This window comes from Protopterus annectens, chromosome 6.part0 (assembly GCF_019279795.1).
Source record: "Protopterus annectens isolate FY-2018-M chromosome 6.part0, PAN1.0, whole genome shotgun sequence".
Lineage (NCBI taxonomy): Eukaryota > Metazoa > Chordata > Ceratodontiformes > Protopteridae > Protopterus > Protopterus annectens.
The window spans coordinates 23,767,761-23,788,505 of record NC_056737.1 but is presented as its reverse complement, the minus strand read 5'-3'; the positions used below and the strand labels follow the sequence as shown (position 1 = coordinate 23,788,505).

The window sequence follows — 20,745 nt, the reverse complement described above, 5'->3', positions numbered from 1 at the left end:
GCCGAACTTTTCCATTCAGGTTCGTCTCCTTCTACTCTTAAGGTCCAATTGGCAGCTATATCTAACTTTCATGTTGGAATCTCAGAGTCTGCCATCATGTCTCACAAACTTTGCAAAGCCTTTTTGAAGGGAGTTTTTCTACTCAAGCCTCCTATTAGAAATCCTCCTCCTTCTTGGGACCTTAATTTGGTTCTGACATCTTTGATTCTTCCCCCTTTTGAACCTGCGGATTCGTGTTCAATGAAATTGCTATCCTGGAAAACACTCTTTTTGGTAGCCATTACTTCGGCTAGAAGAGTCTCTGAACTTCATGCACTCTGTAGTCGATCCCCTTATCTTTTGTTTCATAAGGATAGGGTATCCTTATGTACCAACCCATCCTTCTTACCCAAAGTAGCCTCTCCGGCAAACCTAAATCAAAACATTGACCTTCCTGTGTTTTTTTCCTAACTATTCTAATAGGTCAGAACAAAAATTACATTGGCTAGATGTTAATCGACAATTAAGGTATTACTTAGACAGGACCAAACAAATCAGAAAGTCTGACCAACTGTTTGTTTCTTATGCAGAAGGCAGAAAGGGCCTTCCAGTTTCGAAAGTATCTCTCTCCAGATGGCTTACATCTTTGATTTCTTTTGTTTATGAGATCAGGCATCAAAAGTTACCAAACAAACCTAAGGCTCATTCAACTAGAGCTTTGGCTACTTCCATAGCCTTCCAAGACAGGCTGCCTATTGATACGATTTGTGCTGCAGCTACTTGGGCTACTCCTCATACTTTCATTTCTCACTATAAGTTGGATTTAGCTTCTAGACACAGAGCCAACTTTGGTTCCACTGTACTCAAGAGTCTGTTCCGATAGGCCACCTGGGTCAAGGTGCTAGGGACCTTGGTCCCATCCAGCAAGAATGAAGGCGAGATAGACAACTTAACATATAGAAGTTATGTACCTACCATAACGTTCCATGTTAGTTGTCTTCTTCTCGCCTTCTTTCTTGCGTCCCACCCTCCTTCCCCCTAGCCTGGACAGACCTAGAGGAGTTTGATTGTGACCTTTTCTTCTTACCACCTCTATTTGTTTTTATGTATATACTGTGATTTGTATATATTCACTCATCAGATTTTAGGTCATCTTCTTTCTGTCACTTTATAGAGGTGGGTTTCCCCTTTCCAGTGTATCTGGATTTTTCCTGGCTGGGCCTAGCTTACAAACGAGATCTGAGGTATTATCGCCTAGCATTGTGGGATATAAGGGGAGCCTCGAGCCGGTGGAACTAACTCTCGAGCTTTTAGAGTGGCCGAGTCGGAGCCGAGGATCGGCTCCGAACCCATCCAGCAAGAAAGAAGGCGAGAAGAAGTCAACTAACATGGAACGTTATGGTAGGTACATAACTTCTATTTTTCGAGTTTCAGAACCAAAGTCTTCAACTTAAAGCTAAGTACCTCATTGGGGAAACTTTTTCTTGCTCCTTACCGATGTCAGTAAAGGTTAATAATTGCATTACTTCATAAAAATTTTTAGTTCGTACTGTATTCCTTGCCTAGGCCCTGACCACGATGTACCTTGCTGTCTGTTTTGTGCTTTACTTAATCAGCGCACTATCCGTTGTCTGTATATTTTTGCCTCTAAATATTTCGGTTCTCCGTTTAAATATTGAGAAATGTCGGTTAGCCAGCCGACTACGGGGATTACGAAGAAACGCAAAGATAAAGACAGAGACAGGCTGCCGAGGTCCAAAACTGCCAACGATGCTTTTAAGCCAGTCGTCAGTTCGCCGGTACTCAGTGAGGTGCTTTTGCAGCCCCTGATACCCACTACTTCTGATTCGCAGACCTCTACTGAGACCCATTCGGCGTCTGGTATGCCGCGAGATACTTCAACTATGGAACCCGCGGATGTCTCTACCTTGGATGGGTTGGGAGCCGCTGTGCAGACACCGGCTTCTGAGGGTGTATTCAGGCCTATGGACTTGCATGTTAAATCAACGCCTCCTTCATTACTAAGGCCTAAATCTCGATCCATGTCTAAAAAACCGATGCCCAGGCCACATGCTCAGGCCCCTATGCCTAAAAAAACAAATGATAAAAATGGCTGAAGATATAATAACTCTAATCAGGGGTAGTCATCCCCCTCCCTCTAAGAGGCCTAGGGCTGAGCTTAATTATGAATCTTCTGATCAGGATTCTGTTTCTTCTGACTCTTCTGATGACCTGGATTTGTCTTTGCCTACTTATGAGGATTCCGATGCAGAGGATTCTATTCCCTCTGCTTCCACTCCTGAGGATTTTTTTTTTGGGGAAACCTTACATACTTTAAGGGAGCATTTTAACTTGGAAAGCCAGGAATTTTCTGATTCAAAAGAGAGGCTTAGGGATTTCTTCTTCTACCTCAGCATAGGCCTTTGGATATTCCTTCTGTACTAGCCATTGTTGATGTTTTCTCGGAATCCAATTTGGCCCCTGATTCCATGCCTCCTGCTCCTAGTAAACCTGACAGATACTACAGGGTTCCTAAGTTCCACAAGTTCCTTTTCAAAAATCCTATTGCAGATCCAGAGACTATTTCTCATGGGCCCAAGGGCATTAAGACTTCTGCTAAAAATCTTACCCCAGAGACTCCAGGCCGCTGGATAGATGGGGTAAAAATGTTTATACTTAAGCAACCTTGGCAATCAGAGCTTTAAACTGCCAAATGTTATGTGATCCTATCTCGCCTACATTCTGACTGATGGGTTCGGAGCCGATCCCTCGGCTCCGACTCGGCACGCTTATGCCAAAGAGCGAAGTCTCTTATTGGCTGAGCTTACTATATCCCAGGATGCACCACTACCAGTCCCCCAGATCTCGTTTGCCGCTAACTAGCAAAGACGTGATCTCGAGCTGGCTGAGCTAAGTAGTGTTTTTTCACTAACTTTTCTGTCAGAAATTTGCTAATTTCTAAACAAAAAGCTGTTTTAACGGCTACTCTGTGCTGTTGTGTGTGTTTGACAACTTTTCTGTGGAAAATTTGTGTGTGATTGATACTTGTTCTGGTTACAGGCTCCCTTGGTCTATAGGGCCTTTCCTACTGGTTAATTCCCTTTAAAAAAACCTTAGGGTTTCTTTATTTCCTTTATACGGTTGTTTACTGTTGTTCAATTTGGCTATTGTTGTGAACGGCAAGTTAATCTTGACTAAGACTAAGTTTGTCTGTGAGAGAGTACTTAATTTTACTTATAATGTCTCAAGCACCTAGGCCTTCGGGCTTCAAGTCTATCACTCAGGACAAATGGGTGCTTCGGATTATTGCCGGAGGTTACACCATTCCTTTCACACACTCACCCCCACCGTCCAAAAAAATCCCGGACCCACCACCCAGTCAAAGGGAAATTGCAGCCGCAGAAGCGTCAAAGCTGCTAGAAAAAGGAGTCATCCAACCGGTCCCCACAGACCAGATCGGATCCGGAAATTACTCAAGGTTCTTTTTAGTGCCAAAAAAGACAGGGGACCTGAGACCAATATTGGATCTCAGCAAACTAAACCAATCCGTCATGAAATCCAAATTCCGAATGGTCACTTTACAATCCATTCTCCCATTGTTGGAGAAGGATGTTTGGATGTGCTCCATAGATCTCAAGGGCGCCTATTATCACATACCGATACATCGGCGTCCAGGAAGTATCTGCGCTTCAGCCTGGGAGACAGTCATTTCCAATTTTGTGCACTGCCCTTTGGTCTCACCACAGCCCCAGGGTGTTCACCAAGTGTTTGGCAGTAGTGACTGCTCACCTGAGGAGTCTTGGATTCCAAGTGTTTCCCTATCTGGACGACTGGCTCCTGACTGCCACCACCAGGCATCTACTTATGGACAACCTCAAAGCCACCATCTCCCTGGGTGCTACCCTGGGAATTACATTCAATTGGTCAAAGTCTGTCTTGCTGCCCTCTCAGCGCATAAGATTCATAGGAGCAGAGATAGACTCAAAATTGATGCGCGTCTTTCTTCCTACTGAAAGGATTCAAACTTTACAAGGTCAAGTTCAAGCCCTGCTTTCAAGATCCAAAGCCCCAGCCAGGATGGTCCTGCAACTTTTAGGTTCGATGTCTGCCACGGTTCTTCTAGTTCCACTGGCAAGATTGCACATGAGGATTCTTCAGTGGCTGTTATCGACTCAATGGTCCTTTCAGAATCTTCCCCTCAATCACCCCATTATGATCACAGAAACGTGCAAACGGGACCTCCGCTGGTGGCTACAGCCATCCAATCTGAATCAGGGAAGACCTTTTGTTATCCCCCCTCCGGTGGCCACCCTGACGACGGATGCCTCCCAGACAGGGTGGGGGGGGGCATTGTCTGGGCAGGTTAGTTCAGGGTTCTTGGCTTCCAGACGAAACCTTTCTCCATATCAATGTATTGGAAATGAGGGCTGTACTTCTGTCCCTACAGGCCCTCCACAAGTTTCTCCCTCAAGGCATTATCGCTATCCACACAGACAACATGTCGGTGGTCTGGTATCTAAACAAACAAGGAGGGACCAGATCTTACCCTCTTTGCAGAGAGGCCATGAGGGTGTGGGAATGGGCTGTAGCTACCAACCGTTTCTTGGTAGCGACCCATATTCCAGGGAAATCCAATATATTGGCAGACAGATTAAGCAGGACGATTCTCTCTCCTCACGAGTGGTCCCTGAACGAAACAGTAGCAGCTCAGGTTTTCAGAAGATGGGGAACCCGTGCTGCGACCTATTTGCAACACCACAAAGCAAAGTGCAAAGGTTCTTCTCCTTGACTCCACGTCAGGGGGAGGCAGCTATGGATGCTCTAGTCCAACCTTGGCCAACAGGACTACTTTATGCCTTTCCTCCGGTTCCACTTCTCCCCAAAGTCATCCAGAAAGCTTCTCAATTGGGGTCCACAATGATACTAATTGCTCCGCACTGGCCTCGTCAAGTATGGTTTCCCTACCTGAAGAAACATGCGGTGGACGATCCTTGGTTTTTGGATCTAACTCCGGATCTGCTGATTCATCAGTCGGGACAACAACACCAGTCCCTTCACACTTTGAAATTGACAGCTTGGCTCCTCCACTTCCGACTTTAGTCAGAAATCACACCCTAGACTCGGAATTTATTCACATTTTATCTTGACCCACAAACCCAGCACTAAGAAATTGTACCTCAGTAAGTGGAAGAGGTTTGCTATCTGGGCTCAACTCAGGGGCTTAGACCCTATCACTGCCCCGATTCCAGAGGTTTTGAAATTTTTAACATCCTTGTTTAATCAAGGATCTTCAGTTTTCTACTATTAAAGTCCAACTAGCAGCTATCTCTAAATTTCACGAATCCATGGATCCACCGTTGATGAGCAGCAGATTATGCAAAACTTTCATTAAAGGTGCTGGGCTGTTAAGACCCCCAGTTTTTCATCCTGCGCCTCCGTGGTATCTTGATTTGGTACTTCGTGCCTTAACATCTTCCCCTTTCGAACCGGCTGCTACATGTGAGTTAAAATATCTGTCTTGGAAAACTGCCTTCTTGGTTGCAATTACCTCTGCAAGAAGAGTTTCAGAGCTTCAAGCCCTATCTATCAAACCACCATACTTGATTTTCCACAAGGATAGAGTATCACTTAGGCCTAACCCATCTTTTGTCCCAAAGGTTTGTTCTAATCTCTGTCTCCAACAATCTCTAGAGCTACCAGTTTTCTTTCCAAAATTCTCCAATGAAGCGGAGTACACCCTCCATAAATTGGATGTTCACAGGCAATTACGCTTCTATCTAGACAGGACTCAGCAAATTCGAAAATCAGACCAGTTGTTTGTGTCCTTTTCAGACAATAAATTGGGTAAAACCATCACAAAAGCTACTATCTCCAAATGGATTAGAGATTGTATAACTCAGGCTTATTCCTCTTCGAATAAGCAACTTACAACATCTATCAAAGCTCACTCTACCAGAGCTATGGCTACTTCTATTGCTTTTCATTCCAAGCTCGCTATTTCTGAGATTTGTGCTGCTACTTGGTCCAACCCGCACACTTTCATTTCCCACTATAAATTGGATGTGGCATCTAAAGGGCGAGCATCGTTTGGTTCCACGGTACTCAGGAGTGTTTTCCAGTGAGCCACCCAGGATTCAGGTGCTAGGGGCTGTCCCATCAGTCAGAATGTAGGCGAGATAGGATCACATAACATCTTTTAGTTATGTACTCACCATAACTTCAGATGTTTGGGATCCATCTACTTCATTCCTTCCACCCTCCTTCCCCCTGCCTTGGAGATCAGAAGAGATTGAACGGTTTTGAGTTCTACTGTTTTTATCTTGTTTCATCTGACGATGTTATATAAGCAGTGTGTACATGTGTGCATGTATGCGGACAAACTAGATCTGGGGGACTGGTAGTGGTGCATCCTGGGATATAGTAAGCTCAGCCAATAAGAGACTTCGCTCTTTGGCATAAAGCGTGCAGTCGGAGCCGAGGGATCGGCTCCGAACCCATCAGTCAGAATGTAGGCGAGATGGATCCCAAACATCTGAAGTTATGGTGAGTACATAACTAAAAGTTTTGTATGTTAAAATATCAACAACATGTCATTGGACTGCTTAAACAGAAAATTATGTTGATTCCTGACTGTGTGGAAAATAGATTTACAGGACTTAATGCATTCTGCTGAACAAGATGGAAAACATACTTTGCAATGTGGTTTTGATTCTTTAGAGGCCTCCTGCAGGGGTGCTGTTACTGGGTCTGTGCTTAGAAGACTTGACTTAAGGAGCAATCTTTGCCTGATCATGTTAAAGCTAAATTGTTGGATGCTCCTTTAAATCAGGACCGCCTGTTTGGCAACAAGGCTGAAGAAGTTCTTAAAAAGATGGAAGATAAAGCTAAATCTATGCAAACTGTTAAAGGTTTTTTACAAGTGCAACCTCCTAGATTTAGTAGGCACTGGCCTACTAAGAATTGGTCTTTTCCAGCCCCTTCCAGGTCTTCTCAAGCCAAACCCAGACACAACAAAAAACCCAGGTTTCAGCCCCAGGGGACACTGGAACTTCTACATTTATGGTAAGTGTACACAACTGTACTTTCTTGTCAGCCAAGATCCATTCATTCATTCTACAGAAAGGCAAGGTGATCCTACTAGCTGTGTGACACTTGTACTAAAATAGTTTTGAAGTTGAATTACTGATTCCTTATCCAGTGTTTTGCTCACTGGTGTAGTTCCTGTTGTATTAATCCTCTTAAAGTACAGTGTCTTCTGATATTGGACTGTTTTTGCCAAATTGTTTTGAAGTGAAGGTTTCATTTAGTTATGCATCTAAACATACTGCTGTGTTTTATCAGCTTGACCTCTATAAGGAGACTTCCATGCCTTTGAAAAAGATCTCTCTTAGAGGAGTTCTGCATCTAATTCTTTGTTAAAACAAAAATTGGTCCTAAGAAGGATTGTAGTTGAGTGTTACAGTCCTTAATAACTGCCACTACTTCTTCTTTCGGCTGCTCCCGTTAGGGGGTCGCCATAGCAGATCAACTGTTTCCATTTCTTCCTGTCCTCTGCATCTTGCTCTGTCACACCAGCCACCTGCATGTCCTCTCTCACCACATCCATAAACCTTATCTTAGGCCTTCCTCTTTTCCTGTTACCTGGCAGCTTCATCCTTAGCATCTTTTTCCCAATATACTCTGCATCCCTCCTCAGCACATGTCCAAACCAACGTAATATTGCCTCTCTGGCTTTGTCTCCAAACCTTCCAACCTGGGCTGACCCTCTAATATACTTATTCCTAATCCTGTCCATCCTCGTCACACCCAGGGCAAATCTTAACATCTTCAACTCTGCCACTTCAAGCTTTGACTCCTGCCTTTTTGTCAATGCCACTGTCTCTAACCTATGTAACATAGTTGGTCTCACTACCCTCTTGTAGACCTTCCCTTTCACTCTTACTGGTACTCGTCTGTCACAAATCACTCCTGACACTATTCTCCACCCACTCCATCCTGCCGGTACTCTCTTTTTCACCTGTCTTCCACACTCACCATTACTCTGAACTGTTGATCCCAAGTATTTAAACTCATCCACCTTCGCCACCTCTACTGCCTGCATCTTCACCATTCTTCTATCCTCCCTCTCATTCACTCACACACATATTCTGTCTTAGTCCTGCTGACCTTCATTCCTCTTCTCTCTAGTGCATATCTCCACCTCTCCAGGGTCTTCTCCACCTGTTCCCTACTCTCACTACAGATCACAATGTCATCTGCAAACATCATAGTCCACGGGGACTCCTATCTGATCTCGTCTGTCAACCTATCCATCACCATTGTAAATAAGAAAGGGCTCAGAGCTGATCCTTGATGTAATCCCACCTCCACCGTAAATGTATCCGTCACTCCCACTTCAGACCTCACCGCTGTCACACTACCCTCGTACATATCCTGTACCACTCTTACATACTTCTCTGACACTCCCGACTTCCTCATACAATACCACAACTCCTCTCTAATAACTGCCACTTGATCCTGTTTATTAATTTCCTCTCAAACGTTTTGATTGCAAAGTGCTTCTCATTGTGATGGTCACTTTTTTGGAGAGTTTCAGAACTAAGTCTTGTTGTGTTCCAAACTTTAAGTACCTTTTTTCATAAAGGTAGAAGGGTGTCTCTCTACCAATCCATTTTTGTGCCTTAAGTCAGTTTGGGTATTACTTTGAATAACAAGTTTAGCTTTGTAGTTTTACTTTTACTTGTATCAAGCTATGGAGAAAAATCCTGCTTAAAATGAATCCTAGGAGATGGTTGCATGGGTTAACAGAAATAAAGACATGAATGAGTTTTTATTCTGTCCTTTGCTTCCAGTGTTTTAGGCATGACAGATAAATTATTTCCAATTGATTGCAGATTGTTTTGGCTGTTTATAGTGCTGCAAACAGTCTGTTCATGCTATACAAAATGCTTATTCTGCTAGGGAAGCAATTATTTCTACTGCCTTTTTTTCAGAGGTGCGTACTCCATTCTGGTGTTCAAGATAGCAGTATAATTGTTTCTTCAAACTTTTACCAAGTGTTAGAAAGAAGTTTGATAGAATTTCTGAGGCTAGAGATTTTTTTACTTCACCTTTGGTCAAGGGGATTCTTATTGGGCTTTTAACTGTTAATTGGATTCATTGCTGATGATGCCTCTTTTCCAGACTGTAAATGTAAGGACTCTGAACTTTTGTACAGCCCTGCTAGGAGATAATTGAAGTGACCCACTCATAGTAAATTCCTTTTCTTCTATCCAGCTATTTTTTCTTTGCTATTTTATGTCTCTTGTCTGGTTGTGGGACTGTGTTTGCTTTGTGCAACTGTATTTTTGTTAATGGTATGGAATGGACATGGCTTGTTTAGTCTACATTTGCCCGCCACTCTACTGTGTTGGATTAACTTTGTGTTTGGTCAAGGTTCTAGTGGCAGGTGTGACTGATTCCAAGCTGCTACTTTTATAGCAAGATGTTAAGTTGTCAATCTCGCCTTCATTCTTGCTGGATGGGTTCGGAGCCAAACCTCGGCTCCGACTCGGCCTATACTAAAGCTCGAGAGCTAATTTTACTGGCTCGAGGCAACCCTATATCCCATGATGCTAGGCGGTAACTACCCAGATCTCGTTTGCCGCTTTCGCTAGCGAGGTGCTCTTTTTACCGGCTCACAGGTTAGTGAATCATTTTCAGTAAAATCTTAGTTTTCTACTTAGTTTTCCCCTAGTATAGTAATATATAATTTCTAAATAGGCTAGTTTTTCGGTTATTTTAAATTTTTAGTTCCTATTTTTATCCCTTATCCCAGTCATACTCCCCACTGTAGGTTAGGCCTTAGGCCCTTCCGTTTTATTCTTAGTTCCCTCACAGGGATTCTTAGCTGTGTGTGTGTACCTTTAGTATCCCTGTATCCCTATCTGTTGGAGTGTGTGTGTGTGTGTGTGTGTTTTTCTTCTATTTTTACAATTGTTGTTTTCCTTTCGACAACAATATGTCGAAGGAGACAAAGGTCTCAGGCTTCAAGAAGTGTGACTCGTGCTGTCAGAAGATGTCTCTGACAGGCGGTCACGCTTCTTGTGTTTATTGCCTGGGACCCCTGCACCTGCAGGACTCTTGCTCGGTGTGCCATGCATTCAGCCCAAGAGTCCTGCAGGAGCACAGGAATAAGTTGATCCTAAGGGGCTTATTAAAGCCCGAAGGTTCCCCGGCTAAGTCCGTGCCGGGGAAGCCTTCGAAGCCACCTAAACCGTCGGCTCCGAGCTCTAAGCCTTCAGATGGTGGCTCACCTTCTGCGATACTATTGGCTCCAGCCAGAGCCAATACCTCTGTATCGCAGCTGCCTGCATCTGCTCTAAGACTCTATCTTCAAAGTCGGCTCCGACTGGTGCCGACGTGTCTACAGCTCCATCAACCTTGTTGCCCTCCACACGCAAGAGGTCCAGATCTCCATCTCTGGAATCTATCCATTCTGCTCCGAGGTCACCTTTACTCTCGGAGTGGAGCCATCGGAGCCATTCCTCTCGGTCTTCCAGGCTTTCCGACCATGACCTTGAGAGGGTGGTAAGCAAACTATTAAAGTCTCAGGCACTGGCCCAAATGCTTCACAGCCCGTCTCATCAGACAGCGGCTATGTCCATACAACATACTATTCCTCCTTCGACTCTGCCCCAGTGTTCGGAGGCGGAGCTCCTCGGAGCCGTGACCGTTGTGACGTCGGAGCCGATACCTCCCCCTTCGGCTCCGTCTGCTCCGATCTCGTCCATGGTGCCATCCTTGGAGGGATCCGGGCACTTGGACTCTCTCGCCAGCTCCGAGGGGGCGAGTGGCATCGGACCCTTGTCTGACCCCGTTCTCCCTCTCGGAGCATCGGCGTTGGTGAGTTTGGCCCCGACATCGGCTTCGGACCCGTCCCTGTCAGTGCCGGCTGGGGTTCCTAGCTTTTCGGAGCGGGAGCTCCCTAGCCTGCCTGATAGGGGTGCCTTCGAGGTCATGAGGAACGTACGGGCCCCAGTGCCAGCCCTACGGTCAGATCCATCAGCTCCTCCCACTGTAGTGCCTGCTGAGGTCTCTTCCCACTCCCCGGCCACAGAGATCCAACGCCTCAGGTTTCCACATTGGGAATATCCTCCTCTTCCGAGGTTTCTCCTGATCCGTCAGGTGAACCCCCACGTAAGAGGACATGTAAGAGGAAGCATGTGGACTCCCCTGAGTCCGTCACATCTGACACCGACTTGGATGAGTCTGAAGGATCCCCAAGGTCCCCCTCTGAGGATGTCTCCTTCTCTGACATCCTTGAAATCCTTAAACAGAGGGGGAACTGGTCTTTCCTTAATCCTTCTGAGGACGAGTCGGTTTACCTGGAGGCTTTTGGTTCTCGACCCTCCACCTCCTGGGTGTCTCCGCCCTTTGACCCCCTTATGGAAGTGGTGGCACGGAAGGCATGGACGACCACTGATTCGATGGAACCCACCCCACGGAGGCCTTCCAAATTTATAACAGCCCCTTCTGATAAGCAATTGTTATCTAAAGGTGTCCCAGTTGATGCCATGGTGGTGGCGGCAGCCACCAAGAAGGAAATGGCTGATCCTTCAGTGCCTATCCATCCGCCTAATAAGGAATCTAGGACAATGGATAGGTACAACAAGCGGATGTTCTTGTCAGCGACCTTTGCCATGCGGTCGCTGAATTACTTATGTCTTCAAAGAGACATTCTTAAGAACTGGGTGAGGTCCTACAGGATCCTTCAGCTGCTGGGTCTCAGGACAAAATTAACTCACAGCTAGGAACCCTGAATTCCATTGTCAACTCCTCCATGCGGCTTATTTCGTATGCAGCCGATGGGGCGAGTAGGGCCGCAGGCACAGGTGTGGCTTTGAGGCGTCACGCCTGGATGCGGCTTTGCAACTTCGCAGACCCCTTCAAGGTGTCTTTCACTAACTCCCCCTTTGATGGTTCAGCGTTGTTTGGACCTCAAGTGAAAGATACTTTGACCAGATGCGAACAAGATGGCAAGACTCTTTCTGCCGTAGGAGTCCGTTTTTCAACCCCATCTAGACCATATCCTAAGGGTCAAAAGGGTGGAAAAATGTGGTTCCGCAAATCACAAGGAGTCATGCCTGACGCAAGAGGTCAGTTCACCCCCAGAGGCAGAGGGGGGAACAACAACAGACGCCGTCCAAGAGGCAGAGGGGGTCCACAGAATCAGGGTAGCAGAGAAACCCTCTCTGACAAACCCTTCCAGCATCCCTGAGGCGCTGCCCGACTGTCCACCTTCGGAGGCAGTCGGGGGGAAGATTATCGCTGTACCCACAAGCCTGGCTCTCCCTCACTCAAGACAAATGGGTGCAGTCGATCATATCCGAGGGTTACAAAATCCTCTTTATCCAAACCCCAACGATTCAAATGGGGTCTCTTCCAGACGTTCCACCCAGTCTAAGGGAACAAGCAGCACTAGAAATATTAAAACTGCTAAAAAAGAGAGCCATCCAGCCAGTCTCAGCAGACCAAGTAGGATCCGGAGTCTACTCAAAGTTCTTTTTGGTACCAAAAAAAACAGGGGACTGGAGGCCAATATTGGATCTCAGCAAACTAAACAAGTTTGTAAAAAGAACGAGGTTCCGGATGGTCATGCTTCAGTCTTTTTTTGCCCCTTCTGGGCAAGGACAATTGGATGTGCTCAGTGGACCTTCAGGATGCGTACTATCACATCAAAATGCACAGGCGCTCCAGAACGTTTCTCCGCTTCCGGCTGGGAGCCAGTCACTACCAGTTCAGAGCCCTGCCCTTTGGTCTCACTACAGCACCCGAGTGTTCACCAAATATATGGCAGCGGTTACGGCTCACCTGAGATGTCAAGGATTCCAGGTGTTTCCATATCTAGATGACTGGCTCCTCACTGCCACCACCAGGCGTCAACTTCTTCTAGCCTGAGATTACACCATTCACATTTGCAAAGAGCTAGGTATCTCTCTAAATTTAGAAAAGTCTGCCTTGTCGCCTTGTCAGTCTAGCGCCACCTTGGACACCGTTCAGCTCTCAGCAAAGTTAACAGAGCAGATGGTCTTGGATATACAAAATCATGTGCACGTCCTCTTTCAGAGCAACAAAATTCAGGCCAGGTATGTCCTGAAAGTATTAGGTCTCATGGCGGCAGCCATCACGCTTCTTCCCCTTGCCTGCTTTTACATGCGGCTTCTTCAATGGATGCTTTTCTCCCAGTGATCCTTCCAACAGCTCCTTGTGACACACAAGATCTTAATAACTCTGTCTTGCAGAAAACATCTATCTTGGTGGATGGTCTCTCCTCAAGTCCATCAAGGCAGACCATTTACTCCTCCCCCCCGGTCGCCACAGTCACAACGGACGCCTCCCTGATTGGGTGGGCGGGGCATTTTCAGGGCAGGACAGTCCATGGCACATGGCAACTCTTCGAATGCCACTTGCACATAAACGTCCTGGAGATGAGAGCAGTGCTTTTGACGTTGCAAGCCCTCCAAGACTCTCTTCCCCTGGGGACTATTGCAATTCAGACGGACAACATGTCCGTAGTATGGTATATCAACAAGCAGGGCGGAACCAAGTCCTATCCCCTGTGTCGAGAAGCACTCAGACTCTGGCAATGGGCGATCTCTTCACAGCGGTTTCTGATAGCAATGCACATCCCCGGGAAGTCCAACGTCATAGCGGACAGGCTGAGCAGAGCTATTCTCATGCCCCGCGAGTGGTCTCTCAAGCAATCGGTGACTGACGAAATTTTTCGGAAGTGGGGGTTTCCTTGCTGCGATCTTTTTGCAACACCACAAAACAGCAAGTGCCTCGACTTCTTCACTCTCTTCCCCCTTCCAGGCCATCCCCCCAGAGACGCTGTAGTCCACGATTGGCCTCTGGGACTTCTATACGCTTTTCCCCCCTTTCCATTAATCACACAGATAATTCAGAATGCTACCGCCTTGAGAGCCAAGATGATCCTCATTGCCCCTTATTGGCCTCTACCGATATGGTTCCCTTTCCTGCATCGCTATCTTTTGGAGCAGCCTTGGCATCTGGATCCAGTGCCACATCTTTTGCCCCATCAATCAGGGCAGCTGCACCAATCCCTCCAATCTCTCAACCTCACAGCTTGGTTGCTCCACTTCCGTCCCTAGCCAGGCTTCCAATGATTTCAAGTTCTGTCCAGGATATTATTGTAGCTTCCCTTAAGTCCTCCACCAGAAGGATCTATGCTAGTAAATGGCAACGTTTTTCCTTTTGGGCAAAGGCTAGGAACATAGATCCCTTCACTGCTCCAATACACTCTGTCTTGGATTTCCTAGCCAAAATCTTTCATTCAGGATCTTCTTCCTCCACAGTAAAAGTTCAGCTAGCAGCCATTTCAAATTTTCACATAGGCTTGTCGGACTCCAGTATCATGTCCCATAAGCTTTGCAAGCATTTCTCAGAGGTATCTTTTTACTCAGGCCCCCGATCAAAGACCCTCCACCACAGTGGGATTTAAACTTAGTTTTAGCATCCTTGATTCTCCCTCCCTTTGAACCTGCGGCCTCCTGTTCATTAAAGTTACTTTCCTGGAAGACACTCTTCCTAGTCGCCATTACATCTGCTAGGAGAGTATCTGAACTTTATGCCCTCTGCATTCGTCCTCTTTATTTAGTGTTCCATAAAGACAGAGTTTCTCCAAGAACTAACCTGTCTTTTTTACCCAAGGTGGCTACTCAGACAAATTTAAATCAATCTATTGATCTTCCAGTTTTCTTCCCTAATTATTCAAACAAGGCGGAGCAAAAACTACATTGTCTGGACGTTCATCGTCAACTCCGCTACTATCTGGACAGAACTAAACAAATCAGGAAATCTGATCAACTATTCTTATCTTATGCAGAAAGTAGCAAGGGCCTTCCGGTATTCAAGGTGACCCTATCTAGGTGGCTGTCTTCTGTGATTACCTATATTTATCAACTCAGAGGTAAAGAATTGACTACTAGGCCAAGAGCCCATTCAACCAGAGCGTTAGCCACATTATCAGCCTTTCAAGCTAGAGTGCCAATAGACACTATCTGTGCGGCAGCCACTTGGGCCTCTCCTCATACCTTTGTTACACATTACAAATTGGACATGGCCTCCAGAAACAGGGCAAATTTTGGTTCCACCGTTCTCAAGAGTCTGTTCCAATGAGCCACCCAGGATGAAGCAGCTAGGGACGTGGTCCCATCCAGCAAGAATGAAGGCGAGATTGACAACTTAACATTGAGAAGTTATGTACCTACCGTAATGTTCCATGTTAGTTGTCTTCTCTCACCTTCTTTCTTGCGTCCCGCCCACCATCCCCCTAGCCTGGACAGACCGAGAGGTTTTCCCCTTCTTCTAAGGGACCTTATCTTGCACTATTCCAAGCCCAAACAGTTGGTCCTGGGGTAGTTACAGCTTTAGATAGTGAGTTTTGGGGAGTTCTTCTTTCTTCTCCTCCACCTCAGTGGGGAGACTGAATTGGCTATTGTTTGTCAGCTACCAAACGAGATCTGGGTAGTTACCGCCTAGCATCATGGGATATAGGGTTGCCTCGAGCCGGTAAAATTAGCTCTCAAGCTTTAGTATAGGCAGAGTCGGAACCGAGGTTCGACTCCAAATCCATCCAGCAAGAAAGAAGGCGAGAGAAGACAACTAACATGGAATGTTATGGTAGGTACATAACTTCTCATTTTATCCTGTCAACTATAGTAAATATGTGATGGTTAGTCTGTTGCTTGGAAATAGATCGTAATTGTAGGGCCATACAGTCTTGGGAATCTCCAGCCGGATTTTGTAGTGAGGACTGGTGGTGTCTGGCACAGTGGTATTATGTCCCTTTTCAAACAGGGGACAATTTTTTCTGGTCAGAAACTTGGGAAAGTGGCATAGACTGATGTATTTGATTTATTTATTTGTTTTGTTAAAAATCCTCTGTATGCTTCTTTCATCTGCCTTTAAACAAAAGTGTTTGAGGCTTTGCATTTGTATATGTAATGCACCAGCAAATCTTCCCTGCTTTACATTGCTTATTAATGTATTGGTTATGCATTTTTCGGGTTTTAAGTCAGCCAGAGCAACACACTGCAGGGCATGCATACTCAAACTGCATTGTAAAGATTGCCTGCTGCATCAGTCATATATTCTCATGCTTGTTACCTCACACAACTCTACTTTTACAACATTGTAATGTAATTGTTTGCATAAATATGTTTACTATTATAACAAATTGTTGCAGTGTCACTTCATCTTGATAGGTCTTGAAAAGCTTGCCACTTTGTTACTAGAAGAGTATGTGTATTTATTTTTTTAAACATTCTATAATGGGTTACATCTGAACACTGTGTTCTGTAGTGTTGGGGGAAAAACTTACATAGCAGTGTTAAATACACTAGTTTTGGTACACTGCTTTATTTTAGGTGTTTTTGTTTACAGTCCAGGTTTCCTGAGATTTGTCAGGGTCTTGTGCGGGATGTCTTCAGATGAAAGGAAAGCTTTTCTGCAGTTCACCACAGGCTGTTCAACTCTTCCACCAGGCGGTCTTGCTAATCTCCATCCTCGTCTTACTATTGTCCGCAAGGTAAAAATGACTTTATAAAATTTTTTATGAAAGCTGATGAGCAGAGCTTTGATAAAATGTTGCTTAATTGGGGGGGGGGGGGGGTTGTTGTGATGTGCTTTGAAATTGTAATTTGTTCAGTGTCAGACTTCATTACATGACTTTGATGCATATTTGTGTTGCTTTTTAATTTTTCCTTTGTTAATTTAACTTTATTATTCCTATGTCATCAAGTTACAATTCCAGACTTTCATAGTTTCCATTACACATAGAATGTACTTCTAAATATCTAAACCTGTTTTGTATGGCTAAAATTCCCACAAGTTCCATTAAAGGAACACTCAGGTTGATCCAGGAGTGGTGTCTTCGGTTTCATCCAAGAATCCCATTCCCATCGAGTGACAGTAGAATTTTCAGCTACTTTGGGAAGATGGCTTATCATCTGATACTTTGACCTTTAGATCTTGAACTGACAGACACACATGACTAAGTTCCAGAAATTTGTTTTTGGACAAGCTTGAGAGCTAAGGCAAGAGAGAATCACTTATAAAGACCTGAAGCAGGAGATGCTTAACTTATGCAGCCACTCTTCCCAGAATGGCTTTGCACTCCCAAGAAATGTGGCTATGAAGCACTGGATTCACTATGCAGGGCAGCAACTACAGTGCTACCGATTCAAAGACATGCCTAGTGAAACACACTTCCTGTCAAGTCATGTGAAGTCAGAGTTCCTTAATGCCCCTTTAAATATAGGCATCATCTTTGCCCCCCCCCCCCCGAGAACATTTTCAAGAGAGTTGAGAAAAATGGAATGGTAATCCTGTTGACCCATTATTTTTTTTTCATTTCTGTGCTCCAAGTTTTATCAAGAATTACCCTTCAAAATATTGACCTCTCTTTCCCAAGTAAGAAAAAGACAAACCTTATAAAGAAAAGAAGCCAAGATGCAAGAAATGGTGGTAAGCAAAGTACAAGCCCAAAGGCGCTCAAAGCTGTGACCCCCCCCCCGAGGAAACAGCTATGACTCACTTAAGCTACCCCATCCCTTTCCATCCCTAGACCAGAGTATCCATTCCACTCTTACAACCGGGGTGCCATTTGAATAGATTTGTAGGAGAGTATTAGATAACATGGGATTATTTGCTCCTAAACATCCTGGAACAGGGTTACAAATTTCAGGTTTAAAAGCACCAAAGCTTCTATGTAGCCCCTCCTGTTCCAACTTAACAAGCTCTTTTACTTCAACCCTTAGTGACAGACCTGCTAGGAGTGTAATCCATAGAAAGACCCTAGAGAGGACTAAGGGCTTTACTCAAATGGTTTAATTTGCCCTGTAAAGGAAGATACCTGGAAAACCATTCTTGACCTGTCAAAGCTAAGCAAGTATATTCATTGATTCACAGATACTCAGTATAAACCCAAGGCCTATGCAGACCATTTAAGACTCTCCCTTATTGCCAATTTTGATTCAGATGCAATATTCTTAAACCATTGGTCTAAAGCTCCCTAAATGTATGCAAATCAGCCATACGTCTTACATGTATGATTATGGAGTTCCATAGTCTCTTTGCTTTGTCATGCAAGAAAGAGTTTTTCAGATTAGAGCTGGCAGTGGGTAGACTAACCTTAAAGTTGTTGATCCTTTTGTTAGCACTGTGAATTATAAACTCAGTACCTAGTTATGCTACCTGGGTTTCATCAGATATGTATTTGTGAACTAAAATTAAATCACTTTTGAGTAATGTGTAATCTATTGAAAAGAAGGAAATATGTTTGATTGTATTTCTGTATAAAAGACAAAGACCCCACCCACCGACAAACACCTGTCTTGTGACCATCTTCTGAATGTTCCCCGGCTTTTTCAAATGAGGGAATCTCAATGCCCAGAGAAGGTCACAGTACTCTTATTATTAGATGTATACTAGATGCATAAAGCCTAATCATGCCTTAGTCTACTGGAAAACATTGTAAGAGGTTTTTAATAAGCCCGTAGCATTTCCTAATTATTAGTTTGAAATGGTCTTAAAATTTCAGTGTAGTGTCCACCAGTATATCTAAATGTGATGAAATTATCACCCATTTTTAGAGAGACTCCAGTTTTCATCATTCCCAAAGGAACTGTGATGTTTAAACAGGGCTTTGTGATTGTCGGCAGCATTTTAGCCAATTTTACTGCATACTCAGATTGCAGTTTACTAACCAGTTGTAAGAATATTTTTTTACTCTGTTGTACTTTTGCCTGTCATACAAAATTACATGAGACTTAAAGATCTACATAATGTGTTTTTTTCTTGCACTTAAAATGGGAAGGCCTACTGTTCTATCACAGTGGAGAGTTATTGCTAATCCTGGTAGCATTGCAAATAGGGATAAAGCATTTTATCAAGTTAGCAGTAAAGTCATACAGCTTAATCCATCTCCCCTGTATAGTCAAATTAAATAGCCAAGATTTCTAGTTCCATGAGTTTATTTTGGACATTTATTATTGCAACAAAATTGGACCGATGACACTTGGTAAATCTCCTCAAAGTTGCTCTTGTAATGTATGTTGTGCAAAACATCAAGTAATACACACAAATGGTCAGACTCTGCCCCAATTGTTGCTGTGAGAGACAAGACAAAGTGTTCAGTTTATTTACACAACCCAAATCCAAAATATTATCACTCCGTAGTACTTTCCTTCTCTGTGAACAACTAAGTTGTAAACTCAGCTCAACTTATTTATAATTTTGGATGATGAAGTAGATGCAGACCAAGCAATTTTTTTGGAACATTAAAGTCTCCAGCAATAATATCAGATTTATTAGTGAAACAATTACAAATTAAATTACTGGGAAGATATTAAGTGGTCTTTAAATAATGCTACATGTGTCTTAATGAGACAAAATTCTTTGGCAACTGTTAGAAATTCAGAAGGCACATCATGGTAAGCTAGCAGTGCATTGTATATTGTTCATATATTGATGCACCCCCTGCCCTTTTATCTACTCTGGTTAAATTATGTCCCTTAAGCCAGATAACTGGTTTAATTTTTTAACTAAACCAAGTCTCTGTGATGAACACAATGTCTAAACAGTCATCTGCTATTTGAACTTCCAGTTCATCCAATTTGTTGTTCTAACTCCTGGCGTTGGTCAGTAAGCATTTCAAGTTTGTTGTTAGCCCACTAACTACCCCTAGGATAGCCCTAAAAAAGCTCTGACCAATTTTGTCAAACTGACCAATACTTGGTTACCCTGGTAGCTGCGATGCAGTTTATCATATGCAAGTACTTGGCTAGCGGCCCTTGTAGGCCATTTTAAACTTGGACAGTTTCACTTTTTGTGCTCAAAATAACATGTCCATTTGTTTATGGATTGGCCTTCCCCATCCTATGGTCGTTAATTATCTTTTATCCAGATTAAGAATAATTGGGATCATATCATCCATAATTTGAAGGGACCCATGCATGGGATAAGCATTTAAGAGCTGCTTCTGTTCATTAGTAGTATAGGGGCAGTCTTATGGTAAATGTGTTTCCCATCCATAAGTTGTGCTTGGAAATGGACAAGGATAAACTTTGTTTTTTGTGGAAGGGGCGTATGTTCCACAGCAGCGGTGTCATCTGCAAAATATACCTGTCCCTCCAAACCATTCTGTTGATGCAGAAGTTTAGATCCCTAGACCAAATATTTCTGATGACATTTGGCTTTATTTGGCATGTGCAGTAAATCCATCAGTAATGGCTCAGAGGATGCCTTGTATGCCAGACACAGGTCACTTCTTTGCAGTCTGTAAGATGCAGGGTATAGTGACAGGGCTTTGAGTTGGTCCATGTAGGACATGCTGTTTAGGCCTTGCATCCTTTTAGTAAGGTATCTCTGTGGGCATTCCAGTTGTGCATTGTGTCTGGACATATACACACCAAAGGGGGCAATGTGAAGTTGTTCTATCTCGCTGTTCATTCTTACAGATGGGTTTGGAGCCGATCCCTCAGCTCCGAGTTGGCCTACTACAAAAGCTCAAGGTCTTCAAATAGCTTGAGGCCAAGTCCCAATCCCATGATGCACCTAGAGTTACCCCAGATCGAGTTTGCTGCTGCAACAGATTGGTGGTTCTCACTAGCTCGAGCCAGTCAAAACCTTACTTTTCATTGTATTTCAAATATTGTTATTTCTTCTAAAAAGTAGTTATAGTTAGTTAAAGCTCTTATAGCT

At 44.2% G+C, this 20,745-nt stretch overlaps 1 protein-coding gene across 5 annotated transcripts in view; it reads left to right on the top strand.

The window, feature by feature from the left end:
- The window catches only part of HECTD1 (HECT domain E3 ubiquitin protein ligase 1), a 4,301,832-nt gene that overhangs the window by 4,241,501 nt on the left and 39,586 nt on the right, over positions 1 to 20,745 (top strand). For all 5 annotated transcript variants that reach the window (XM_044073821.1, XM_044073824.1, XM_044073822.1 and 2 more), the window contains one exon: positions 16,426 to 16,570. In XM_044073821.1, coding sequence (XP_043929756.1) covers positions 16,426 to 16,570 — 145 coding nt within the window. The remainder of the gene's footprint in view (positions 1 to 16,425; positions 16,571 to 20,745) is intronic.